Genomic DNA, 23315 nt, shown 5'->3' on the forward strand with positions numbered 1-23315 from the left:
CATACCCATTAGCAAGTCATTCCCCATTTTCTCCCAACTCCCCCATCCCCTGGCAATCACCAGTCTTTCTGTCTCTTACAGATTTGGCTGTGTTGGACATTTCATATAAGTGGAATCATACAACATGTAGTTCTTTGTGCCTAGCTTCTTTCACTTAGCATGGTATTTTCAAAGTAAATTCACATCATAGCTTGTATACAGTAAGTGCTTACTTTCTTGGATTGCCGAATAATATTGCATTGTATGGATATACCACGTTTTATGTATCCATTCGTCAGTAGATGGACATTTGAGTTGCTTTCACTTTTTTGGCTATTATGAATGCTGCTGTGTACGTTGGCGTACAGGTTTTTGTGTGGACCTGTGTTTGATTTCTCTTAGATGTATACCTGGGAGTAGAATTGCTGAGTCATACTGTAGCTCTGTGTTTAACCTTTTGAGGAAGTGCTAGACTGTTTTCCAAAGCGGCCGCACCGTTTTACATTCCTACCAGCCGTGCATGAGGGTTCCAATTTCTCTCCATCCTCACCAACACTTGTTATTATCTGTCTTGATTATAGCTATCCTCGTGGGTGTGAATTATAGTTTTGATATGTGTCTCCCTGATAGCTAATGATGTTGAGCATCTTATCATGTGCTTATTGGCCATTCGTATATTTTCTTTAGAGAAATGTCTGTTCAAGATCATTTACCCCTTCTTTAATTGTGTTGTTATTGAGTTGTAAGTGCTCTTTATATAGTATCACTACAAGTTCCTTATATATGATTTGCAAATATTTTCCTTCGTTCGGTGGGTTGTCTTTTCACTTTCTTGAGTGTGTTCTCTGAATCACAAAAAATTTTTTTTTTTCCTAAGATTTTATTTTTTCCTTTTTCTCCCCAAAGCCCCCCGGTACATAGTTGTATATTCTTTGTTGTGGATTCTTCTAGTTGTGGCATGCGGGACGCTGCCTCAGCGTGGTTTGATGAGCAGTGCCATGTCCACGCCCAGGATTCGAATCAACGAAACACTGGGCCGCCTGCAGTGGAGCACGCGAACTTAACCACTCGGCCACGGGGCCAGCTCCTGAATCACAAAAAATTCTGGTTTTGGTGATGTTCAGTATAGTTATGTTGTTCTTTTGGCATTTGTACTTCCGGTGTCCCGTGTCTATGAACCGGTTGCCTAGTCCCAGATGATGAAGAGTTACCCTCTAAGAATTTTATAGTCTGAGCTCTTTAACTTATGTCTTTGATCCATTTTAAGTTATTGTATATGATATCAGAAATGGGTCCTACTTCATTCTTTTGCATGTGAATATCTAGTCATCCCAGCAACTTTTGTCAAAAAGACTCTTCTTTCCCCACTGGCACCCTTGTTGAAAATCAGTTGACCATAAATGTAAAGGTTTATTTCAGGTTCTCAATTCTATACCACTGATCTGTGTGTCTGTCCTAATGCCAGAACCACACTTTCTTGATTATTGTGGCTTTGTAGAAGTTTTGCGATCGAGACATGTGAATCCTTTAATTATGTTCTACTTTTTCTAGATTGTTTTGACTGTTCTGGCCCCTTGAGTTTCCGAGGTTTAGGATCAACTTGTCAAATTTTTGTGAGGAAACTAGCTGAGATTTTGATAGGGATTGTGTTGAATTTTTAGATCAATTTGAGAGTATTGTCATTTTAACGATATTAAGTCTTTCAATCCATGACCATGGGCTGTCTTTCCATTGCTTTAGATCTTCTTGAATTTCTTTCAACAATGTTCTGTAGTTTTCCAGAACATATGTTTTGTATTTCTTTTGTTAAATTTATTCCTACAGGGGCCGGCCAGGTGGCGGAGCAGTTAAGTTTGCACGTTCCGCTTCTCGGCGGCCCGGGGTTCGCCGGTTCGGATCCTGGGTGCGGACATGGCACCGTTTGGCAAAAGCCATGCTGTGGCAGGCATCCCATGTATAAAGTAGAGGAAGATGGGCATGGATGTTAGCTCAGGGCCAGTCTTCCCCAGCAAAAAGAGGAGGATTGGCAGTAGTTAGCTAAGGGGTAATCTTCCAAAAAAAACAACAACTTTATTCCTACATATTTTATTCTTTTTGACAGTAATGTAAATGGAATAGTTTCTTCATTTCGTTGTGGGTGTTCACAAGTACAGTCCCCCTGTTAACGATGGGGACGCATTCTGAGAGATGCATTGTTAGGTGATTTCATCTTTATGTGAACATCACGCAGTGTACTTACGCAAACCTAGGTGGTACAGCCTCCTGCACACCTAGGCTGTTCGGTATTAATGTTATGGGACCACCATCGTGTATGCGGTTCGTCATTGACCAAACGTTGTGATGCCATGCATGACTGTATAGTAGTAATTGATTTTTGTGTATTGATCTTGTATCCTGCAACCTTGTTGAGCCTGTGTATTCTAATAGTTGTTAAGTGGATTCCTTAGGAGTTTCTATATACAAGATCAAGTCATTTGTCAATAGAGATTGTTTTATTTCTTCCTTTCCACTACCATGTATTTTTCTCGTTTGTTTGAACTTCATCTTTCTTGTCGTACAGAATGTAAGCTGGTCACTACTGTGGCCCCAGGGCATAGAACAGGGACTGGCACACAGCTGGTGCTCAATTCTATGAATGAATGAATGAGTGAATGAATGAATAGAGCTGGCATGGCTGGGTCGGTTGATGCCCCAGCCCAGAGATTCCACTCCTGCTGTGGCATCTGCTTCCTGAGGGTCCTTGCCCATATCTGCCGGGGGTTGGAGACTCTCCCTTCCTCCCCCTTGTCTCTAGCCGTGACCTTTTCTGTTTGTCCCCAGTCTTGGGGCTGTGGGACATTGCTGGAGCTCAGCCTCCTGACAAGCTCGGAACATTGTGGTGGCTGAGTCCTTCTAGATCCCCAGTGTCTTCATCAGATGAGACATGTCTCATGGGATCTCCCCAGGCCAGGCCAGTCCCTTGGTCGGCTCACCTCACTGAATGCTCCCAGGCGCCCCGAGTGGCACAGTGAGTGTGGGGCTGTGAGCCCAGGTCTGCCTGACCCAAGTCCTCTTGCCCCTTGTCACAGCCTTGGCAGGACATGGGAGAAGCCATGGTCCTGTCCTCAAAGCCCTGTGGAGCCAGGAGGGAGCTCCGCGTGGATACTCAGCTGGGGGCTTTCATCGGCTGAGTAAATGAGAGTACATTCGCTCCTTGCTCCTGCTTGTCCTTCTGCCTGGAACTGTCTCCCCGCTGGAACTGGCTACTCCCCACTCTTCATTCGGATCTGAGCTTGAGTGTCAACTCCCTGTGGTGACTCACCCCTTCCCCCACCCTCTCCTGGTGACATGGAGTCATCACTGGAGTGACTGTCAAATGTCGGTCTGTGAATCAACTCCATGGCACTGCCCAGTGCCTGACACATACTTGGCACTCAGAGACATGGGTGGGCGCCTCAGGTCCACAGCAGGGCACTGCTGGCCCCACAACCCCGGTAGATTCTGCCTGCCAGGCTTTTCCAGGCTGTGTGGCCCTGGGACTAAGGTGATGGCTGAGTGCTCTGACTCTCCATTTGGACAGTCCTGGATTCAAATCCTGCTGTGTCAGTCACTGGGGATGTGGCCTTGGGCATCTCCTGGAACCTAAGGGCCGCAGCTGTAGGAGGGAGTGATGCGGAGCCTACCCTCCAAGGTTGCGGAAGAAGCACACGAGCCACGTTCAGGAGACGCTCAGCCTGCGCTGACTCTCCACGCCGAGGCCCCAGTCTGGCAGTTAACCTGAGCTCCTCGTCCCCAGAGTGTGGAGGGGTCACTTCCTCAGCTGTCTGCTTGGCCGTTCCTGTTAGGTGGGATGCGGCTGGAGATGATGTCTCTCATGCCGGCCCCTCCCTTCCTTGGCTGCCCCTTCCTGAGCCGTGGTTCTGCCAGGCAGGCTGTGGGGGGACAGGGAGCTGTGCAGGGGTGCAGCGCTCATCTCTGCCACCCACAGGTCTGCTGAGCCCCCCACAGCAGCTGGGAGTGGCTTGGATGAGCTCCTCCCACGGGCTCCCACTCACTCCCAGGGTGCAAACTGCAGCCCTGTGAAGGGGGTGCTAAATTTTGGGGCTTGGTCGTGCTCCCCGGGCCCAGGAGGAACTCGAGGGACTGGAAGGCCAGCCCGCCAGTTAGTGTCTGGGAAGCTGAGGGCCCCAGGTTGGTGTCTCAGCCCTGGAGTGGAGAGGGCTAAGTGTGTGGCACCCAGAGCCAGGCTGCTTGGGTTCAGGCCCCTGTCCGCTCTGCCCATGGTGGGCCTCGAGCCAGGGTCTTAGCCCAGAGCTCCTGGTTTCTTTGAATGTAGGATTGGGCTAATGATCGTAGCTGCCCCAGGCGGGTGTTGGAAGGGTTGGCGTGATCACAGATCTCTGGCACTTGGAGCAGGCTCCCGGGACGGCTGGTTTTGTAAAGTGCTCTGAGTGGTGCCTGGCACATGGAAGTGCCGTGTGAGCTTTGGCTGTTATTATTATCGTTGTTGTTAATAGTAGTGAAGAAGAAAGCTCTGGAGCTATGCCGCACTGGGCTTAGGGCCAGCTGTTTCCTGGCTGGGTGATCCTGGGCAGTTTACCTAGCCTCAGTCTCTTCATCTGTAAAATGGGCTGGTAGTCCAGCCTGGGAAAACTTTTGAGGGTCACTTGAGATGGCCAGTGGGAACCTGGCTGGTGGGAGGTAATGGCAGTGGAAGGCTCCACCCAAAGCTACGGGGAGGAGGTGGGGGGCAGTGCTGGCAGCAGAGGGAGTGGGCAGCTGCCCGCAGCCTGACCTTAACCTGCCTTGTCTTTTCTCATTTTTGTTACATTTTTTTTTTGTTTTGATAACACTTAATGCAAGCACACTCTTGTTATGACAATAGAGTCACTTGGTGATACACAGTGAAAAGTGAGAGCTCCCCCATCCCTGAAGGCAGACCCTGTCCCTGATATAGGGTCCCCAGGTTCCCTGGGCATTGACCTGCCTGCTTGTGCTCCCCTGTCCCCTTGGGCCTACAGGGAGGAGGTACAGGAGAACTGCGTGCGGTGGCGGAAGAGGTTCACCTTCGTGTGTAAGATGAGTGCCAACCCAGCCACCGGCCTGCTGGACCCGTGCATCTTCCGTGTGTCGGTGCGCAAGGTGAGCTGCCTTCCGGCTGGGGCTGCAAGGCCAAGGCCAAGGAATGGGGGTGGGGCCATTGGTCTAGTGGCTTTAGGCCCATCCCCTGACTTTTCCTCCCAGGGAAAATGGGATGAGTTGCTCTGCGCCTTTTCCTGTCCTCCTCCCCAGCAGTCAGATTTCGGGGGAGTTGGGGAGACACGTGACAGCCCTTGGATTCCCTAGTCACCCTGCTGCTTGTGTCTGTCTCCCTGTGCAGGAGCTGAAAGGCGGGAAGGCTTATTCCAAGGTGAGTGGGGCTGTGTGATGGGGCTGTGTGATGAGGCAGTGGGACAGGCATGAGAGAAGCTTCCAGAAGAACATCCAGGCCCCTCTCTGCCCCAAGCAGGAGATACTCAGCCCTACATGAGATGTATAATTTTTTGGAAATATCTTTACTGACAGTCTTTGCATTTTGCACTTAACATAAAGGCAGCATATGCTTGTTGCAGCACAAGTGGTACACAGGTTCATGGAGTGGAAAGGACAGTTTCCATCCCTCACCCTCCCCAGGCCTCCTCCCCAGATCCCACTGTTGGGATTCGTTAGGGTCTTTCCATACCTTTTAAGAAAAAAATACATATTATTAAATCTATGCTACACATGGAGCAATGAATAAAACGTATGCCTGTGGTTTAGAGAGATGTCAAATGAGCCCCCATCTCTGAACTTGTGTGCCTGTAGACAACAGGATTTTTAAATACACAAAAGGGATTTGTTCTAAACAGATTCTGCAGCGTGGTGTTTTACTTGCCAATACGTCATGGGCATGTTTTCATGTCATCACAAATTTTCTTTTGCTTTCTAACAGTGGCAGTGTCCCATTGTATGGCTGGGTGACCAGTGACTCAGCCAGTCCCCGCTGTTGTACATCTCTCTTGTTGCCAGGTTTTCCCTGCACCCACAGACAGTTCAGTCCTATGCATTGAAACCTTTTCCACTGGGAAAAGTGGCAGAAGACGGCTCTGGAACGGTTACCTTTGGCTCTGAATAAACCTGCTCTGCCCTAAACCCCCTTCTCTGTGGCGACTCGTGGCCCACCCTCTGTGACCCCCGGGAGGTGGCCCAGTGGCAGGGGATGGGCTCCATCAGTCCAGAGGGGAAATGCCTTTGCCTCACCTCACCCTTCGTGGAAGGCCCGAGGGAGGTGCTGCACGGGGCGTGTTCCTTCCCACTGATCAGAGCTCAGGAAGCTCAGCATTCTGGGCTGTGCGCTCTGCCCTGGCCAGGGGCCCTGATGTCCCTCTCCAGAAGCAGAGGGCAGGGGGGCTAGAACTGGGCTGTGGAAGGTGCCGTCAGAGTGGAAATTTCTCTTCCCATTGATTCACGTGGGTGAGGACAACTGCCCAGTCAGGAAAGAAAGTGCCAGCAAACAGCCAGAGCATCCCGCCTCCACCCGGCAGACATTTCTAGGACACCTAGCACACGTCAGACCTGCCAGGCCCTTCTGGTCTCTAATGAGCCATCCACACGGGCTCAGCTCCCGTTGTACAGAAGAGGAAACTGAGGCCCAGAGAGGTGGTGAGACTTGACGCTCCTCAGACCTAATTTCAAGCGTGGCTCTGCCAGTTGAGCAGTATAGGGCCCTGGGCAAGTCACTTCCCCTCTCTGAACCTTAGTTTCCTTCTCTGAAAATGGGGGCCACTCTGAGCTGATGGCAGGGCTGGGATCTGAACCTGAGTCCCTGATTCTGGCATATGTGCCCCTAAACTCTGCAGTAGAGACTTGTATGCAGCAGGTGCCCAATAAATGTCCCTGGCTGGTTTAGTTGTCCCCCAAGTCCCTAATCCCAGCACCCCTCACCCTGTTTCCCCTCCAGGTCTGGCAGACTTGGCTTCTATCTAAGAGGGCTTCTTAGCTCATAGACCCTGTTCTCACACTTTTTCCTGCTTCCCTCCCCATCCCTTGCTCCTCTCTCTGCATCCAAGGAGTAGCCCACCAGCCCCTCACTCCAGCCTGGGCCAGGGTCTCCTTCTCCCCATGCAGAGTGCCCTCCAACCACCCACCCCCACACCAAGTTCCCACGGGCCTTCCCTCCCCCCTGCCCACTGGCCTGGAGGCTCCCACAGCACAGCCTTGTTTCCCAGGGAACAATGTGTCTGTATCACAGACAACAATGTCCTTTCATCTCAGGCGCTGCCCCGGTGCACACTGGGACATGACACAAAGGGCGCTTTGTGCTGCTCAGGGATGTGAGCTCCTGGCTGTGCCACGTCCATTGGAGCCGCCAACCCAGGCCTCTGTCCTTGGCGGGGGGGGGTGCCTCTGTCCTTGGGTGTTGGTTATGCAACAGTCAGTCTGGGCTGTGGGGCTGTGGGTCGGGCCCCAGGGGCTTTGCCTGCCCCTCCCCCTCCTGCCTCTGCCAAGTTAACCCTTGTGCTGCCAGCCCCGTGCCCACACTGCCTGCAGCCTCCCACACTCTCCTCCATCCCTCCCAGCTGGGCTTTGCCGACTTGAACCTGGCCGAGTTTGCGGGCTCAGGCTCTACGGTGCGCTGCTGCCTGCTGGAAGGATATGACACGAAGAACACTCGCCAGGACAACTCCATCCTCAAGGTATTGGGGCCCTGTTGCCTCCCGCTCCTGCCAAGGGGCGAGGGCAAACCCATTCCTCCTTAGAGTACCCTGGAGGGTTGTTAAAGGTACGGGTTCTCACCCTGGATAGGCGGTGAGAGACGCTGGGAAGATACGGGCCTGGGTCGGGAAACCACCATAGAGGCCTGGGCTTAGCCAGTGGCCTCAGTTTCCCCATCCATAATTAGGGGTCGGAGAGTAGACGCACAGTCTCTCTGGGTTTGGTGAGCGCTTTCAGTGAGATCAGCATTGCTGAGTGTTACCTCCTCTTATCTTGTGATGCCTGACAACAGCCCCATGGGTGTGGTGTCTGTTATTTGTCCCAGTTTTGCACAGGAGGGAATTGAGGCACAGAGGTTAGATCATTTGCCTGGGGTCACAAGCAGACCTGGCACTTGACCCCACAGTCCAGCTCCTAACTGTTGCACCATGTGACACAAGGCAGCCTGAGCACCCAGTGGAGCATCAGTGAGCAGAAGAATTTGGCATCTCTCGACCTAGACAGACTGAGCCTGGCTGCTCCGAGGGCCCAGCCACATGCAGGTTTCCGGGGGCCAGGGCAGCTCCCGCCCCAGGCAGCTGACTTGTTGGCCTCTTGGGACAGAGCTATCTGAGCATCCGCTGCCAGTGCCCCTCTCTTCCTTGTTTCCACCCGCTTCCACCTGGCTGAGAAAACAGTCTTGCCCTAACCACACTTCTGAGAGCTGACCCAGTGGGAGCGTGTCGTGCCTGGGGCAGACCCGGGCAGGAGGTGGTGGCCAGGGGCTCTGGGTCCTCCTGGACCCTTTGCAGAGGGAACTGGGGGTGCCGGAAAAGCTCCAGGCTAATTGTGGTGGGAGCCCTGAGGCCTTGTAGCCTCACCCCAGTGGCCCCTGCACCCTCAGGCCAGATCAAGGATGCTGGGGCGGGGGCGGTTTCAGATGAGTGGTCTCCATTTTTGTCAGTGGGGTCCTGGGATCTGAGCACTTCTTTCCTACCCCATCACCCTCTGCCTGTCACTCCATCTCAGCCCAGATTTGGGGACCCAAACCTTGCCTTGTGTGGGGCATTGCCAAAATCTTTGCCCAAGTAGATGTTAAATGTCAAATGGTTTCTTGCTTTACTTAATTCAGCAAACTTTCACCAGGCGCCTGCCATCCGTTGTGAACTATGCAAGTGCTCCCAACCATGTCGGGCTCGGTGGACCCCTCCTCACAGAGTGGGCTTTGAGGGCGTCCCTCCTGCCTTCGTGGGGAGCTCTTGCACCCTCTCCCACTCGGGGCCCTGAGACAGAGGGCGCCCCAATAGCTGTAGTCGTGAAGTCACAGCTGGTAGCTTTTGCTGCTCACTCACTCTGCGCCAGGCGCCAACCAGGTGGAGCCTCATCTCACTGCATCCGCTCCACTGTCCCCCGAGGCACGTGTTAGGATCGGTTCTGTCTTCTGCACGAGGAAACTGGGGCTCTTCACCAGGGCCAGCAAGGGGCTGAGTCGGGACCAGAGTCCAAGCCCATCTGAAGCCAGAGCAGGGAGGTGGGGCGCCTGGGCCCGGTGAGTGGACAGGGTGTGGCTGATTCCTCCCTTCATGCAGGTCACTATCGGAATGTTCCTGCTCTCTGGAGACCCCTGCTTCAAGACGTGAGTGCTGGTGCAGGCTGTCTGAGGGGCGGGCTCCATCCTGGGCACTGGGGGAGGGCGGACGGGACTCTTCACTCCAGGCTCCCCTGTCTTCATCTGATGCCAAGGATGGGGCACCCCAGTCACAAGCTGTCTGTCCTCCTAAGGCCTCCGTCCACTGCTAAGTCCATCTCCATCCCGGGCCAGGATTCTTCCCTGCAGCTGACGTGTAAGGGTGGTGGGACCAGCAGCAGTGGCAGCAGCAGCACCAACTCCCTGACGGGATCCCGGCCCCCCAAGGCCCGGCCCACCATCCTCAGCTCAGGTACTATTCCCCACCTGCCCGCCCTGCCTCCCCGAAGCAGAATTTAGCTTCGCAGTATCTTCAGGTTCCAGGGGCCCGCTTACTGACTAGAGAGAGGTGGTGGGGTGGTGCTTGCCCCCGTCTGTGCTTCCGTTAGGCAGATGCTGTCTGAGTCCCTCCCGTGTGCTGGGCTCGGTGCTTGGCCCCAGGATCGCAGCAGTGCCCTGGGTCGAGACTGGCGTGGTGTCCTTGGCCTCATGGTCCTCGCGGTCTAGCAGGACAGATACGCATAAGTCAGACAATAAATAAGTCAAACATGTCCACCTACAGATGTGACAAGAGCTGGCTGAGAGAGGCACAGGAGGCATCCGTCTGGGCCCAGGGAAGGCTCCCTGACTAGGTGGCATTTGAGCTGAATCTCGGGTGTGGGGTGCAGTGTTCTTGGCAGGGGGACATGCTCTGAGCTCTTGCTCTCCCTCCTGCTGAGGGACCTTGTCTGGCCATCTTGCCTCACTGGATCTCAGTGTCCTTCTCTGTCAGATGGAATCAGCAGGAGTAACCACAGCCTGGGTTTGGGGATTAACTGGGCAAACGTGTCTGCCTGGTCTGGCACATAGTACGTACTCTGTGTATTTCCCAGCACTACGTTTCTGTTAAAGTATCTTTATTACTAAATGTTAGAAAAAATTCGAATGAGCCTGAATCTCCAGAGGAGACAGTGTGGCAGTTAGGAGGAGGTGCTGGCGCGAGAGGAGGCTCCAGGTGTGCTATGCAGGGTGAGGCAGGGCCCCTGAGGTGAGCCTCGGCCCCTGCACCCCCTCCAGGGGGTGAGCTCAGAGCTGGGAGGCAGACTGCCCCAAGCTAATTAGTGAGCAGCAGGGCACGTGAGGGCCCTCATTTGTGCCACAAGAGCCATTAGGGCTCAGGGCCTCGGGCGGCTCAGCAGATGTTTGCTGGGTGATTCTGCCCCCGGGGGCTGGGAGCAGTGAGGGACCCTCTGCCCTCAAGGGCCAGCTTTACTCCACTCCCATGTTTCCTGCAGATCCAGCAGGTGAGGGCCAGAGCAGAAGCTGGGGTGCTTGCCTGCCTCAGCCTGGGGACCACACTTGGGAATGGGACCGCACAATGGGCTTCCCAGCACCATTGCTCTCTCCAGCTTCAGGGTGGGGATCCCCAGAGGAGCAATCTGGGGACCAGGCCACACCAGCACAGATGATGCCTTTATGCAGAGTAGAAGAGGTGCCCTCCTGGCAGAGTGGGCGCCCCCACATGTCTGTGTAGCTGGCTTTCTGCTCCCCCTCCCCCGACGTGCAGAGAACCTGTTGGGGACTTGAAAGACCACATGGCTTTAGGTGGGGACACGGGCAGGCCTGGGGTCCAGCCTATGGCCTGGCTTTGCTCCTCTCTGAAGAGGGGATGGATGTGTTGACCAGGAGGGCTGGTTGGGGGTACTCACAGGGCCCCGGGGGGTCCCATCGGCTTCCCTTGCACCTCCTGCTGGGTAGTGCTGGAAAGGTTGTTTCAAAGTTGGACTTAGGGGTGACTTGGGCCAGGGTGTCAGCCACTCCACTTCCCCTTATTTGCTCTACTCTAGCTACAATGACCCAAGCTCATTGAGGCCTCAGGGCCTTTGCTTATGCTGTTCTCATTGTCTGGAAGGTTTTTTCCCTGATGCCTTATCTAGCTTGCTCCCTCCCCTGCCTCCTGAAGATCTTGCATTAAGGCTGTCTCCTCAGAGCAGCCTTCCGTGACCCCAGACTGGGTCAGATACCCCGCGTGCACTTCTCCCTGCTCTGCACCACTCAGTGAATTGTGGTTAATTGTGGGTCATTTTTCGTTCTGCATTCTTCTTCCCCACTGGCCTGAGACACCCTGTCTCTTGTTCACAGCAGCCACTCGAGTGCCTTGCACAGAGCTGGTCCCCACCAGATATTTGTGAAGTGAGTGAACCTGGGTTCAGATGGTGAATGGTGGCTTGGGGCAGGTTGCTGCCCTTCTGAACCTCAGTTTTTCAGTCTGTTAAATGGAAATACATATCGTCCTCTCCAACTCCAGATTCAGCGAGAGGACGTGTGAAGGGTGAGGCCAGGCACCACTGGTAACCCCTGCCCCCTCCCTGCCTTCCAGGGGTGCCGGAGGAGCCGGACCAGAACCTGTCCAGCCCCGAGGAGGTGTTCCACTCTGGGCACTCCCGCAACTCCAGCTACGCCAGCCAGCAGTCCAAGATCTCGGGTGAGTGTGCCCGCCCAGCCCTGCACCCTTGGCCTTGCACCTTCCTGGGCTCCCCCATCATGAACCGCCCTGACCGCCCACAGGCTACAGCACGGAGCACTCGCGCTCCTCCAGCCTCTCGGACTTGACACACCGCCGCAACACGTCCACCAGCAGCAGCGCCTCTGGTGGCCTCAGCATGACTGTGGAGGGCCCCGAGGGCAGCGAGCGTGAGCACCGACCCCCCGAGAAGCCGCCGAGGCCGCCCCGGCCTCCGCATCTGTCCGACCGCTCGTTTCGGTGAGTCTCACTGCTCAGTGCTCCTGGAGCTCCTGAACCTCCACTTCTTTACCTGTAACACGGGGACAGCAGGGTCCCCGCCTCACAGGGTTGGATGGTGACAGTTCAACCAGCTGATGCTCCTCAAGGGCATTGCCCCGGCCTGGTGGTGCGCATGCCCAGTTAGCAGTTGCTGTGTGGGCTTCAGTGTACCTTAGGTCCCCAGCTCACGCACCGCGTGGCCTCTCAGAACCTCTGTGTCCTCATCTACGGACCTAGCTGATAGCAGCGCATGCTCCGCTAACTGATGTAAGGGTTAAGTGAACACAGCCTGCCCGAGCCTTCACGTGCACATGGAGATCCTGAGTGCTGTGGGTGTGCGCTGTGGTTGTCATTGTTCCTGTTACTGCCCTGACTGTTGTGACTCTGCCCCACCCTGCCCCAGGCGGAAGAAGGACTCGATGGAGAGCCACCCGACCTGGGTGGATGACACGCGGATCGACGCGGATGACATCGTGGAGAAGATCATGCAGAGCCAGGACTTCACGGATGGCAGCAACAGTGAGGGTGAGCTGCCTGCGCCGGGTGGGCTCGTGGGACGGTGCCGCCTGCTCCAGGGTCTCCCTGGCTGCCTCTGCCCCCCCCTCAGCCTCCATCCTCCCTTGTGTCCCCACAGACAGCAACCTCCGGCTGTTCGTGAGCCGTGATGGCTCCACCACGCTGAGTGGGATCCAGTTGGCCAACAGGTAGGGGTGAAGGTTTGGGGGTGGGCACCAGGGTGGCTGTAGGGGGCACAGTGGTGAGAGCAAGTTCTCTGCAGCCCACCGACCTGGCTTTGAATGCCAGTTCTTGTCGCCACAGTGTGATTGGGGCCAGTCACGTCTCTCTGAGCCTCAGTTCCCTCATCTGTCAAATAGTGTGGACCGCATCATCTCACCTGGACACCCGAGACAACCCCCCAGGGTTGGTCCTGAGGATTTCCAGGGTAACCTTTGGAAAGTGCCTGGCACACAGCACGGGCTTCATACATCTTTATTTTGGGCCCTACTTTTCTTGCTCTTCCTCCTGGATCTGGGAACCCCTAAAAAATGATGACAGTAACTCATTTATTTATTGGACAAATATTTATTGAGCACCAGCTAAGCACCAGGCACTGAGTTGGGCTACAGCGGTGAGCAACACAAATTTCTGCCCTAATGATATTCACAGACGGGTGGGCGGTCGAAGCAAGCTTTGGCCTGAACTCTGCGGTTGGTAGAGTGCTCTCTCAGTCGTCTGTTGACAGCGCGCTTACCGTGTGGCTGGCTTGCTGAGTGAGCGGAGGGGCTTCCCACGTGCAGGGCTGTGCCAAAGGCTTTGCCCCAGGTTCCTGTGGGCTGGGTGGGAAGGTGCCATCTGGGGCCAGAGCGGGAGGAGACAGCTGGGCCCAGGGTCCTGGGACCTGTCCTCTGGCGCTGCTCTGCTGACCCCTGCTGGCCAGGACTCGAAATTGCAGCCACCATCTCGGTGCAGCCTCCTGGGCTGCCCCTGTGTCAGGTGGGCAAGAAGAAAAGAGGGGATCTCTTTGGAGGTTTCTGAACACCCTTCTCTAGCCCTCTCTGAAGATGAGGAGACTGGGGTTCGGGGCAGGGAAGAGCCAATCTATTTGACATCAAGGCATAGCAGAGCAGCAAGCCAAGCCCCAAATGTCCATGTACCCCTGGGTGGGCATGGCCTCAGCTGGGAGAAAAGCTGATCAGGCTCCCCAACCATCTGCCTCTTATCAAGCCCCATAATCCCTCTGAGTCTCAGTTTCTTCATCTGTCAAGTGGGGTGAGGCACAGTCCCTCCCTGCCAGGGTTGCTGTGAGGATGGGTGCAGCACAGCCCGGTGTGTAAGCTGCTGATGCCCAGGAATGGCTTAGGCCAGCTCTGCGATCGCACAGACTCTGGTGCTTACCATCTCTGTCACCCTGGGCAAGTGACTCAACTTCTCTGAGCCTCAGTTTCCCCCTCTGCATAATGGAGCCAGTTAACAGTGCCTGCTTGTGAAGTACTAGGAATGGCCTAGCCCAAAGAGCATCAGAGAGAACGAGCTGCCTTGTCTCTCTCCCACAGGGTCTCCTCTGGGGTGTACGAGCCGGTCGTGATTGAAAGCCATTGAGGAGCGGGTGTTCAGGCTGGAGAAGGGCCCTGCCTTGTGGGCGGCCAGACCCGTGTCATTCCATGAGGGACCTTCCCCGTCGGATCACCATCCGCACCGCATCTCATCTGTGCCTCCTCCATGCACTCCGGCCCCATTCCTGCCCCACAGCATCATTCCATTGTCCTCTCATCCATGCCGGGAGCCTCCTGGCCTGCCAGGGCCCGGGCACCACTGTGAATATTCTCCTCTGAACCACTAGAGGGCAGGACACATGGGCCCATGAGGCAGGTGGGCAAGAAAGATGGCCAGGACTGGCCCGAGGGAGACTGCCCTGGCCCCTTGGCAAGGACCTGCAGCAGCTCCTACGCACGCGAACATGCTTGTGGCCAAGGGGCTTCTTGCCCTGTGTCCCAGCCCACTCCAGGAGCACTGGCTCAACGATGCCCTGGCAAGGCCTTGCTCCACTGCCCCCGTCCTTGGGGGGCCAGTCCACCCCCAGAATCCTGCCACCGTGGCCCTCTGACTGCTTAGTGTTTCAGCCGTCCCTTCCCTGTGTCCTGGGGGACCCGCTGGCGGCCTCCTCCTGGGAGTCAAGACCTCAGACCCCACCTACACTCCAGACTGAGACCCTCTCCCCCAACGAATGTTCTCCTGCTGCCCTGGCAGCCTGCACTTTGCACATGCTCATCTCCAGCACAGCCCCACTGGCCCTGCCTGCCCTTCCTCTGAGCCCTTCCCAAGAATTCCTGGGCGCTGCCTGCTGTGCAGCCAGCGGCCCAGCTCTAGCCACCCGGCTGGACCCGGGCATTGCCTCTCCTCCCACCTGTTAGCTCCAGCTCAAGCCTGACCCATGCTGAGAAAGGGGGTGCTCCTCTGCCCAGGGCTGGGTCCTGAGCAGCTGGTTTCCCATAGGAAGCCAGGGAAGGTGCCTCCCAAGCCCTTGGAGGTCAGGGGCCTGGTTGGGCTGGGCTTAGCAAGCCAAGCCCCCTTTCTCCCCCTCAGGGTCAGCTGGCCAGGCCAGGGCCGATGCTGGAGAGGCAGGTGAGCTGTGACTGGACTAGCCTGGAGCTGGCTTCCTGGCCAGAAAAGCCCCAGCCCTTCTCTGAAAGCATCCCTCTCTCTGGGCAAGGGAGAGGCGGGTCCTTTAGGGGGGTGTTCCCAGCGGGGAGCAGTCTGGCCCTGCCTCCTGTCCTGCCCCTCACCCCTCGCTAAAGCCTCTGCTCTCGGCACTTTCCCCCCTGGTCCTCATTACTGGCTTGAAGGTGGGTCCTGGCTGCCAGCCAGCCAGTCCCTGGACAGACCTCCCCCCGCTGCTCTTAAGTTTCACTCATTTTGTATAAACCCAGCAGGCTGGTGTTTACTTTGCCCTATACTTTGCTTTCTTTCCTTTTTTTCTCTTCTCTCTTTTACTCCTTTTTTTTTTTTTTTTTTTAGCGTTCACAGTTTGATATTTTCTCCTTCCCCGGATGAGGGGAGGTGGTTCTGTTCTCTGCCCTACCTGCTGGCTGGGTCCCAGCAGGGCTGGGGATCTGGATGGGGGGCCAGTATCCTGGTTCTCTCTCTGGTAGGGGTGCAGTGGGGTGGGGCTGTCCTCCCCAGGCTGGGAGCGGTCCTTGCCCTTCTGCGTTAGCTTGCAGTTGGAGTCTTGGTCTTGGAACCTCCTGGCATTGGGACCAGAGCATTTGTAGGATTTTTGTTGTCGTCATCGTTTTTAATCACCTGAGTCTTTTAGAAAATGAATGTTAGAGGTGCCCACTGAGGCAGGTTGGAGCATTTGCCCTGGCTGGAGAAGCCTCTGGTCAGCTCGTCGGGTCCCTTCCTGCCCCACAGACACCTGGCACTTTGAAAGGGAGCTGGCTGCACTGTATGCAGATGAAGTGACCCCTGGAAGATGGGAGAGCACTGCCCTTCCCTTTGTGTCTGCATGACCTCAGTCCACTGGGGAGGTGCCTTTGGGGTGCATTCGAAGTTCTGGTGCATTAGGCATAAAACAGCTGGCTTTGGTGTTGGGGAGACTCCCCGAAACCAGGAACCCCAGCCCCACCCTAGGCGAGGTCTGAACTTGACAGTCACCCAGAAGGAAACAGAGCCTGCTACATTCTCCCATGCCAGGCCCTGGGCCAGGGTAACTGGACTGAGAGTTCGGCCACAACCCAATTAATGCTGGCTGGAGCCGGAGTCCCGGAGTCTTGGCCTCATCCCCACGTGGGAGCCCTTTCTTCGGCTCTCTGGTCCCCTCAAGCTCAGTGAATTCCCACCAGGCGCCCACAGCTCCTGGACTTGAAATTCTATATATATAGAGAGAGAGAATATATTAGAGATATTTTTGGAAAGGAATTGGTCTATGCAATGCCCGTTTGGAATCTTCCTGAAAGACAGTTTAACGTTTTTATTAGAAGATTTAAAAAAAAAAAGTCTACAATATTTTTAGGTTTTTTTTTTTTCGGGTCACCCCACAAACTGACCACATGGCATGATCTGCCAGGACGGAGAATGTCCATGTTTTCCTCTCTTTAGGGAGGTGAGTAGGGAGATGGGGGGGAGGGGAGGTCCTTTGTTTTTCTTTTTAAAATTCCCCTTCTTTCTAACAGAATGTTGTCACCACCAACCCTACCCTCGATTCAGTGGGCTGTGTTTGTGTATCTGTGTCTGCTTCTGTTGTAGAAAATAACATTGTAAGGGGAAATCAGCCTAGTATCAGTGTCTTGGTTTGGGGGAAGAAATTAAATGTTGCAGTTTTTGTTTGTTATGGCATGTTGGTTTTTTGTTTGTTTTACTGAATTGACTTCGGGGTCAAGGACTGCGGCAGAAGGAATCCAGATGGATAAGCTGACAATTCTGGGGGTGGGAAGATGTAGGTGGCCAGGTTCTCCACGTCCTGGGTGCGGTCACAATTACTACTACCTTTATTACTCCAGATTTCTTGGGAGGAAACTGAGGCCCGGAAGGGCAGTTTCTCGTCAGTCTCACGCGTAGTAAGTGGCAGCTCTGACGTCAGAGCCCAAGTCCTAACTGCTGCTCTGCGGACCTCCCCAGCACTCAGGTGGCCTCTGAGGAGCATGCCTTAGGGAAGCTGACTGTGCCTCAGTTTTCGCAGCTGCAAACGGGGTGGTGGGTCAAATGAGAAAGTGTGGGTACAGCCTGAGCTTTGGGAGGTGCTGAGGGTTTCCCCAGCCTCTTTAGAGCCCCCGGCCGGCATTTCTCCAGGCCTAGGCCCCTCGCTCCCTGCCCCCGACTCAAGTTAGAGGAGCCAGAAGCTTAGCCAAGCTCTGGGAAAGCCTGTCACCCGGGGCCTTTAAGGAGCCCAGGAGTGGCAGGAAGCCTCTGTGGCTTTGGACAGGCCAGAAAGGACCAGACTAGCAGGCCTAGTCCCTGCTGCAGCACTGTGGTACCCCCACCCCTACTCGGGGCTGCTGCTCCTCCTGGCCCCTGCGAACCCTGGCGGCTGCTTCTCAGTCTGTCCGTCTGTTCCGTGCACACCTGGGGAGGGAAAAGTTGGCTCTCGGCTGAGGCCAAAGGCTGTTCTGAGAAAGAGGGAAGGAATTGGCCTGTAGGCCAAACAGGGTTGCTCCTTTGGAACACAGTAATGCCAAGTGAAAAATCAGTATACAAAATGGTAGGGAGAAAAAATGGTCGCTTCCATCAGCTTCAGGAGGGCAGTCCCTATAGTTAGAGACGGACTCAGAGGACCCAAGGAGACAGATGCTGCCAGCAAGAGCAAACCATGCTAGGTTCAGACCCCCCTCCCCCTGCCTCCCAAGTGGAGAGAGCAGGCTGAGCCTCCACACAACCCCTCAGGAGGCCTGGAGTCCCTGGACGCTATACTCTAGCATTCCAGGATCGAGAAACATCACAGAATCTTAAAGCTTGTTGGGTGATTGAAAGCTCCTTTGTGCCAAGCCCCATTCTAGGCACTGAGGACACAGCAGTGACCACAGACCCTATCCTCAGGAGCTCAGTCAGGTGGGCCAGAACAGCAAGTAAATCAGCTAACGAAAATGCGGGGACAAGTGTCCTTAGGGAGACATGCTTGGGGCTGTGGAGCACTGGCGAGGGAACCCTGGCCCAGCTGCGAAGGTCACTTCCCTGGGATGCATGGCATCCCAGTGAGACCTGATGGGTGAGGAGCAGCCAGCCCCGCGAGCTGTGGGAAGACCGTTCCAGACGCCGGAGCTGGAGGAGACGCGAAAGGAGATCAGGCCCAAGCTCCCTTTGCTCTCAGAGGAAAGGGCCTCCAAGCCTGGGGAGGGGCCTGAACAAGCGGCCAGTCCCAAGATCTGTCTAGGCTGTTGCCTGGGCTGCCGCGTCACCCAGGACCCCAGAGGCAGCCGGTGAGGGCAGGGAGGGTCACTCCAGCCTCATCCGTGCAGTGAAGAGGGGACACCCGGAAGGGTCGCCAGGGAAGCCAGGCGATGGTAAGAGGGCGCCCCTCTCACAGCCAATCGAAATCCTCCCCATCCCTGCGGGCTCGGGCACCCCTCCTCCTTCCACCCCAGGAACATTCTCTCCACTGTCCCCTCAACAGACAAATTAGGGCATCGGGACGAGGAAGTAGGACCCCCGGATCAGGGTTTCGGCTTCGCCACTGAGTCGAGTTGTGATCTCCTGCAAGTCCTGGCCCCTCTCTGAGCCTCAATTTTCAGATGGGACTTCCGACCCCCACCTCCATCCCCCTCTGGCTTTCGGACTCTGGAATATTTAAAGATCGGTGGGTTTTTTTGGAGCGAGTTAGACAGGATTGAAACCACAAGTGCCAATCAGTCTGGGTTCCCAACTCCGTCCCCTTCCCTCCGGAGATTTAGGAACACAATTCCATTGGGAGACTACATTTCCCGACATGCAAAGGCGAAGGCGGTGCCTACCTGTTTGGGTAACGTAGTCCTGGGCCGGCCTAAGGACTACGACTCCCAGCGTGCCCCGCGGCACAAGGCCAGAAGGGCCCGGATCCAGAACCGGACGTGGCTTGCGGCTCTGGTGCTGGAGGGCGGGTGAGATGGTGAGCTTGGGGCCGAGTGCTGGCGTTCGGGGGCGTTTAGGGGTGGGGTCCCGGGTCTGTTCAGGAGCCAGGGCTTAGGCAGTCGGAACCGGAATTGTTCCCCCGTCGGTCCGTTGTACGGATGAGAACGCCGAGGGGCGGCACTCTCTCTCCCAGCGGAGAAACTGATCCTAGTCAGTCGCGTCAGACACGTCAGTTGAGTGAACGGGAAGCTTAGAGCGTAATCAGGCTGCGACGCCCGCCTCTGTTAGTGCCCCTGGATGGAGAGTCACTTCGTCAGTTGAGCCCTCCCTTTTCTCCAGGCCACGGGGACAGACCAGGTGGTGGGACTCGGGCTCGTCGCCGTTAGCCTGATCATCTTCACCTACTACACCGCCTGGGTGATTCTCTTGGTACGTGTGCTTGCCCCGCCCTCTCTCAGCTTCTCCCATCCCTGGATCTTGAAGCCGACTCCTGGCATCATTTAAGCAGCTGCTGTGTGACAGGCACTGTGCTAGTGCCTGCATATCTCGTGAAAGCTCCAGACCAGCGCTATGGGGAAGACGCTAGTGGCGTCCCCGTTTTATAAATCAGGCTGAGGCTCAGGGAGGAGGGTCGGGCCCAAGGTGGCATCGTTAACCGCTACACTGTAAGCCCTGTTCCTGATTTGCTTTGCCTTTGATGGGAGTTCTAGTCCTTCTGGTTATCCCGCTGGCTTCTGGGCATGACGAGTGCTAATGGATTTTGTTGAGAGCCTGTAGCCTTTTTTTCTTGTGGGAAAACTTGTTGATTACTGCTTAAGAAGTGCAGTGTTCTCAGAAGGCAAAATCCTGCAGAACTTGGTATCCTTTGGAGAAAATATTAGTAAAGAAAACCTTGGAGCCCAGATTGGGAATCACTCAAGGATTCCTCAGGTACCTTTGCCCCTGCGACGCTGTAAGGGCCTTAGGGCAAGTCCTTTGCCTTCTGTTCACTGCCAGGTCCCCTGCACCAACTTAGGGTGGGCACCAGACAAGTGCTCAGTAACAACTATTAAATAAATGAAGGAAGGAAGCAAACCAGGGCACCCAAAATGCCGTCATCTTAAAGAAAAGCAAATGCTGCCCCGTGCTTTGAATGGGGTCAGCCCCTGAGATGGAGGAGGTGGGATGCTTGGGCTTGGGGGCTTGGCAAGGCGAGGATGCTCATCAGAGCTCTGCCCTCGGTGGCAGCCATTCATCGACAGCCAGCATGTCATCCACAAGTATTTCCTGCCCCGAGCCTATGCTGTTGCCATCCCACTGGCCGCCGGCCTCCTGCTGCTCCTGTTTGTGGGTAAGTCATCACCCCCCTAACCCTGGGCAGAGTGTCTGGGGGGCCCCGTGACCCTCTCCCACCCCTGAATGTGCTGCCACACTTTGGCACTTGCTGTACATCTGCTTGAGGCTCCTTGTCCCCAACTCACCCCCTGGGGTGTTCTTGTTCCCCCTCAGGGCTGCAAGTCAGTCTCCCATGCCTCAGGCTCACTGGACTCGAACGGGATGTCTCCTTTCTTCCTGCTCCCTCTACCGCTGCCATCCTCACTGCTCACACCTCAATCACCTCTCACCCCCTTGTCACCCTGGCTCATGATTCCTGCATCTCTCTGTCTCCCGTGGTTTAGTGGGTGGGCTTCCCCGGGGCGGGGACTGTGGCTTCATCATTACCATGTCCTCAGCTCCCAGCACAGGCCTGGCCGAGGTTCCTGGCACTGAGTGGCTCAAGAAAGTATGTGCTGAGTCAACAATCCGATAACTAGATGAGGGGTGGGTGGGGGGTGATGGGTGTTGGGTGGGCAGGTAGGTAGGTGAACAGGTGGTGGATGAGTAGATGGCTAGTTGGGTGGATCTTGTTCCCCATAGAGTCTGAAACACCAAATACAGCAAATTGCCTGCGGTAGGCACTCAGTTGGTGTTTGTTGAATGAATGTAGGTGGATGTGTGGCTTGATGAATGACCAGGGAGATGACCAGGTGGCCTGGAGGGTGGTTGGGTAGGTGCTTGGCCCTGCGTGTGGGTCACTCCACCATGCTGTGCCCTGCTCAGGCCTCCCGGCAGCCTCGAGCCCGAATCTGACCTGGCCTTTCTGGTCTGTTTATTCCAGGAGTGTTCATCATTTATGTGCTGCTGAAGAACCAGAAGGGGACCAAAAAGACTCAGTGAAGGCCCAGCGGGGATGAGGCTGCAGCCCCCTCTCTGCCTCCCCTCCAGGGCAGGGCCCAAAGGTGGGGCCCCGCAGGACCGGTCCAGGTACTGCAGCCCCCTCAAGCCTGGCTGCCCTGCACACAGCCCTGTGTGCTGGAGCTGTTCAGGACTCACCCCGACTCACCAGAGCCCCTGCTCACACTGCCAGAAGCCAGGAGGGACGAGTACGTGGAAGTCTCCCTCTCACCCACTCCGGCTCAGGGCCTGAAAGATGCTGGTCCTTCCCACCCTGCCTTCAGACTCCCTGTCACTTTTTCCTCTGGGTTCTCCCTTCTTGCCTCAGTTTCCCTCCTGTCACATGCTGATGTTGGACTTAGCAGGTTCTGAGGCAGCGCATGACCTATCCCCACATGTCCTGCTGACCTCTCTCCACATGTCCTGCTCCTCCCCGAAGGCAGCTTTCCCGGTCTAACAAGCCCCAGACCCCACAAGGACTTCCGGACCTGGAGAGCCTAGGAGGAGGACTGACAGGCCCCAGGACCACCCCCAGGCCTCAGGGTGCATTAGGGTGGCCACACCGGGCCCCCAAACCAACTGCTCCTCATGGAGGCCAGCCCCCTAGCCCCAGTGCTGGCCTACTGGGGAGGCCTGAACAATAAACATTGATGGTGTGTTTGTGTCTGTGTCATCCCTGACCAGGGGAGCCGGGCCGCTTGGGGGCTGGAGCTGGGCTGGGAGCCAGCCCCTGCGTTGGTCGCAGGTTGGGAGACCCTGGTTCATGCAGTGAGTGAGGGTGCCTGAGGTGCCTCGTGGATCATTCCTATGCTTGACCCGGGATAAAACAGGGCCCAGGACAGATATGGTTCTGGCCCAGTGCAGCTCACGGCTGGGGAGTGGGTAGAGGCGTGGTGATCTGCCAGACATCACATTAGCCTCCCCCGTGCCAGCCCAGCCAGCAGGCACTAGTATTTTACACACCTAAAGGCCAGTCCCCTAAAGTGCAAACCTCTTGTCCATCTCTTGTCCCCGGCAGCCCACTTTGGCGTGGCTCTGAGCAGTGAGGGCTGCTCACTGAGCCAGCGCAGGGCTGGTTCCACTGTGTTCGGGTTTACTGATCTGGCACAGGCCCCAGCCCCCAGCAATCCCACTGTGCCCTTCTGGGCAGCCAGGTCTCCCATTCACAGTGCCCAGTGTACACCTCCATCCGCCACAGCTTGATGGTCACTCTGCCTCCAGTTAGCAGAGGGGTCTCCGTCAGAGAACAGAGGCCAACTGCAGGTACACCTGCCCTGCCCTCGCCTGCCCCACCCTCTCCGTGTCCTCCAGACCCCGCAGAGCTGCCCACCTGGGCTCTGGGTCCTGTCCTTCCCCTGCTATAGCAGGCACCTCATGTCACTGATGATGCCCCTCTCATGGGAACAGCCGCTGCTTCTCCCAGTATGCTCCAGGCTCCCACATAAAGGACCGTCCATCAGCCCAGTAATTCTGCCCAAGTCCCTCCCTGTCCCCTTCACAGCTGGACTTCCAAGGAGGGCGTCCACACCTGCTGCCTGCACTTCTCACCTCCGCTGTGCTCAGCATCTCTCCAGGAAGTCTGCACCCACTGAGACCACCAGTGCACGTGTCCTTGACCCCTCTGCCACATTTGGCCTGTGACCTTCCCCCGGATGCACCTTCCCACATGCTCTCTGGGTGTCTGTGGTGACCCGTTCTCCTCCTTCGTGTCTCTCCCACTCCAGCTCCTCTGTTCTGCCATGAGAAGGTAGGCCCTCAGGTAGGCCGCCTCACCTCATACTCTTCCTAGGTAACTTCATCCCTACCCAGGCTCACCTCCAGCCCAGCCCTTTCCTGTGCTCCGATGCATTGCACATGCACCAGTCGCCCACCTGATGTCCTCATTGGGTGCTGTAATGACATCTCAAATTCATCCTTTCATGAGCTGAATTCTCAGACTTCACCCAAGTCTGGCCCTCA

At 55.8% G+C, this 23315-nt stretch overlaps 2 protein-coding genes across 2 annotated transcripts in view; both read left to right on the top strand.

Moving 5' to 3' along the window:
- The window catches only part of EEIG1 (estrogen-induced osteoclastogenesis regulator 1), a 35618-nt gene extending 18662 nt beyond the window's left edge, over positions 1-16956 (top strand). Inside the window, exons 2-11 of the mRNA XM_014863624.3 lie at positions 4980-5100; positions 5339-5368; positions 7557-7673; positions 9261-9307; positions 9454-9611; positions 11718-11822; positions 11906-12101; positions 12526-12647; positions 12757-12826; positions 14177-16956. Coding sequence (XP_014719110.1) covers positions 4980-5100; positions 5339-5368; positions 7557-7673; positions 9261-9307; positions 9454-9611; positions 11718-11822; positions 11906-12101; positions 12526-12647; positions 12757-12826; positions 14177-14222 — 1012 coding nt within the window. The 3' untranslated portion in view covers positions 14223-16956. The remainder of the gene's footprint in view (positions 1-4979; positions 5101-5338; positions 5369-7556; positions 7674-9260; positions 9308-9453; positions 9612-11717; positions 11823-11905; positions 12102-12525; positions 12648-12756; positions 12827-14176) is intronic.
- LOC139046330 (dolichol phosphate-mannose biosynthesis regulatory protein) lies at positions 16950-22016 on the top strand. Its single transcript, XM_070518690.1, has 4 exons — positions 16950-19200; positions 19503-19592; positions 20391-20493; positions 21301-22016. The coding sequence occupies exons 1-4, from the start codon at positions 19198-19200 to the stop codon at positions 21357-21359; spliced, it is 255 nt and encodes an 84-aa protein (XP_070374791.1). The 5' UTR covers positions 16950-19197; the 3' UTR covers positions 21360-22016.
- The last annotated feature ends 1299 nt before the right edge of the window (positions 22017-23315 follow it).

The sequence above is a fragment of the Equus asinus genome, chromosome 10, assembly GCF_041296235.1.
Source record: "Equus asinus isolate D_3611 breed Donkey chromosome 10, EquAss-T2T_v2, whole genome shotgun sequence".
Taxonomy (NCBI): Eukaryota; Metazoa; Chordata; class Mammalia; order Perissodactyla; family Equidae; genus Equus; species Equus asinus.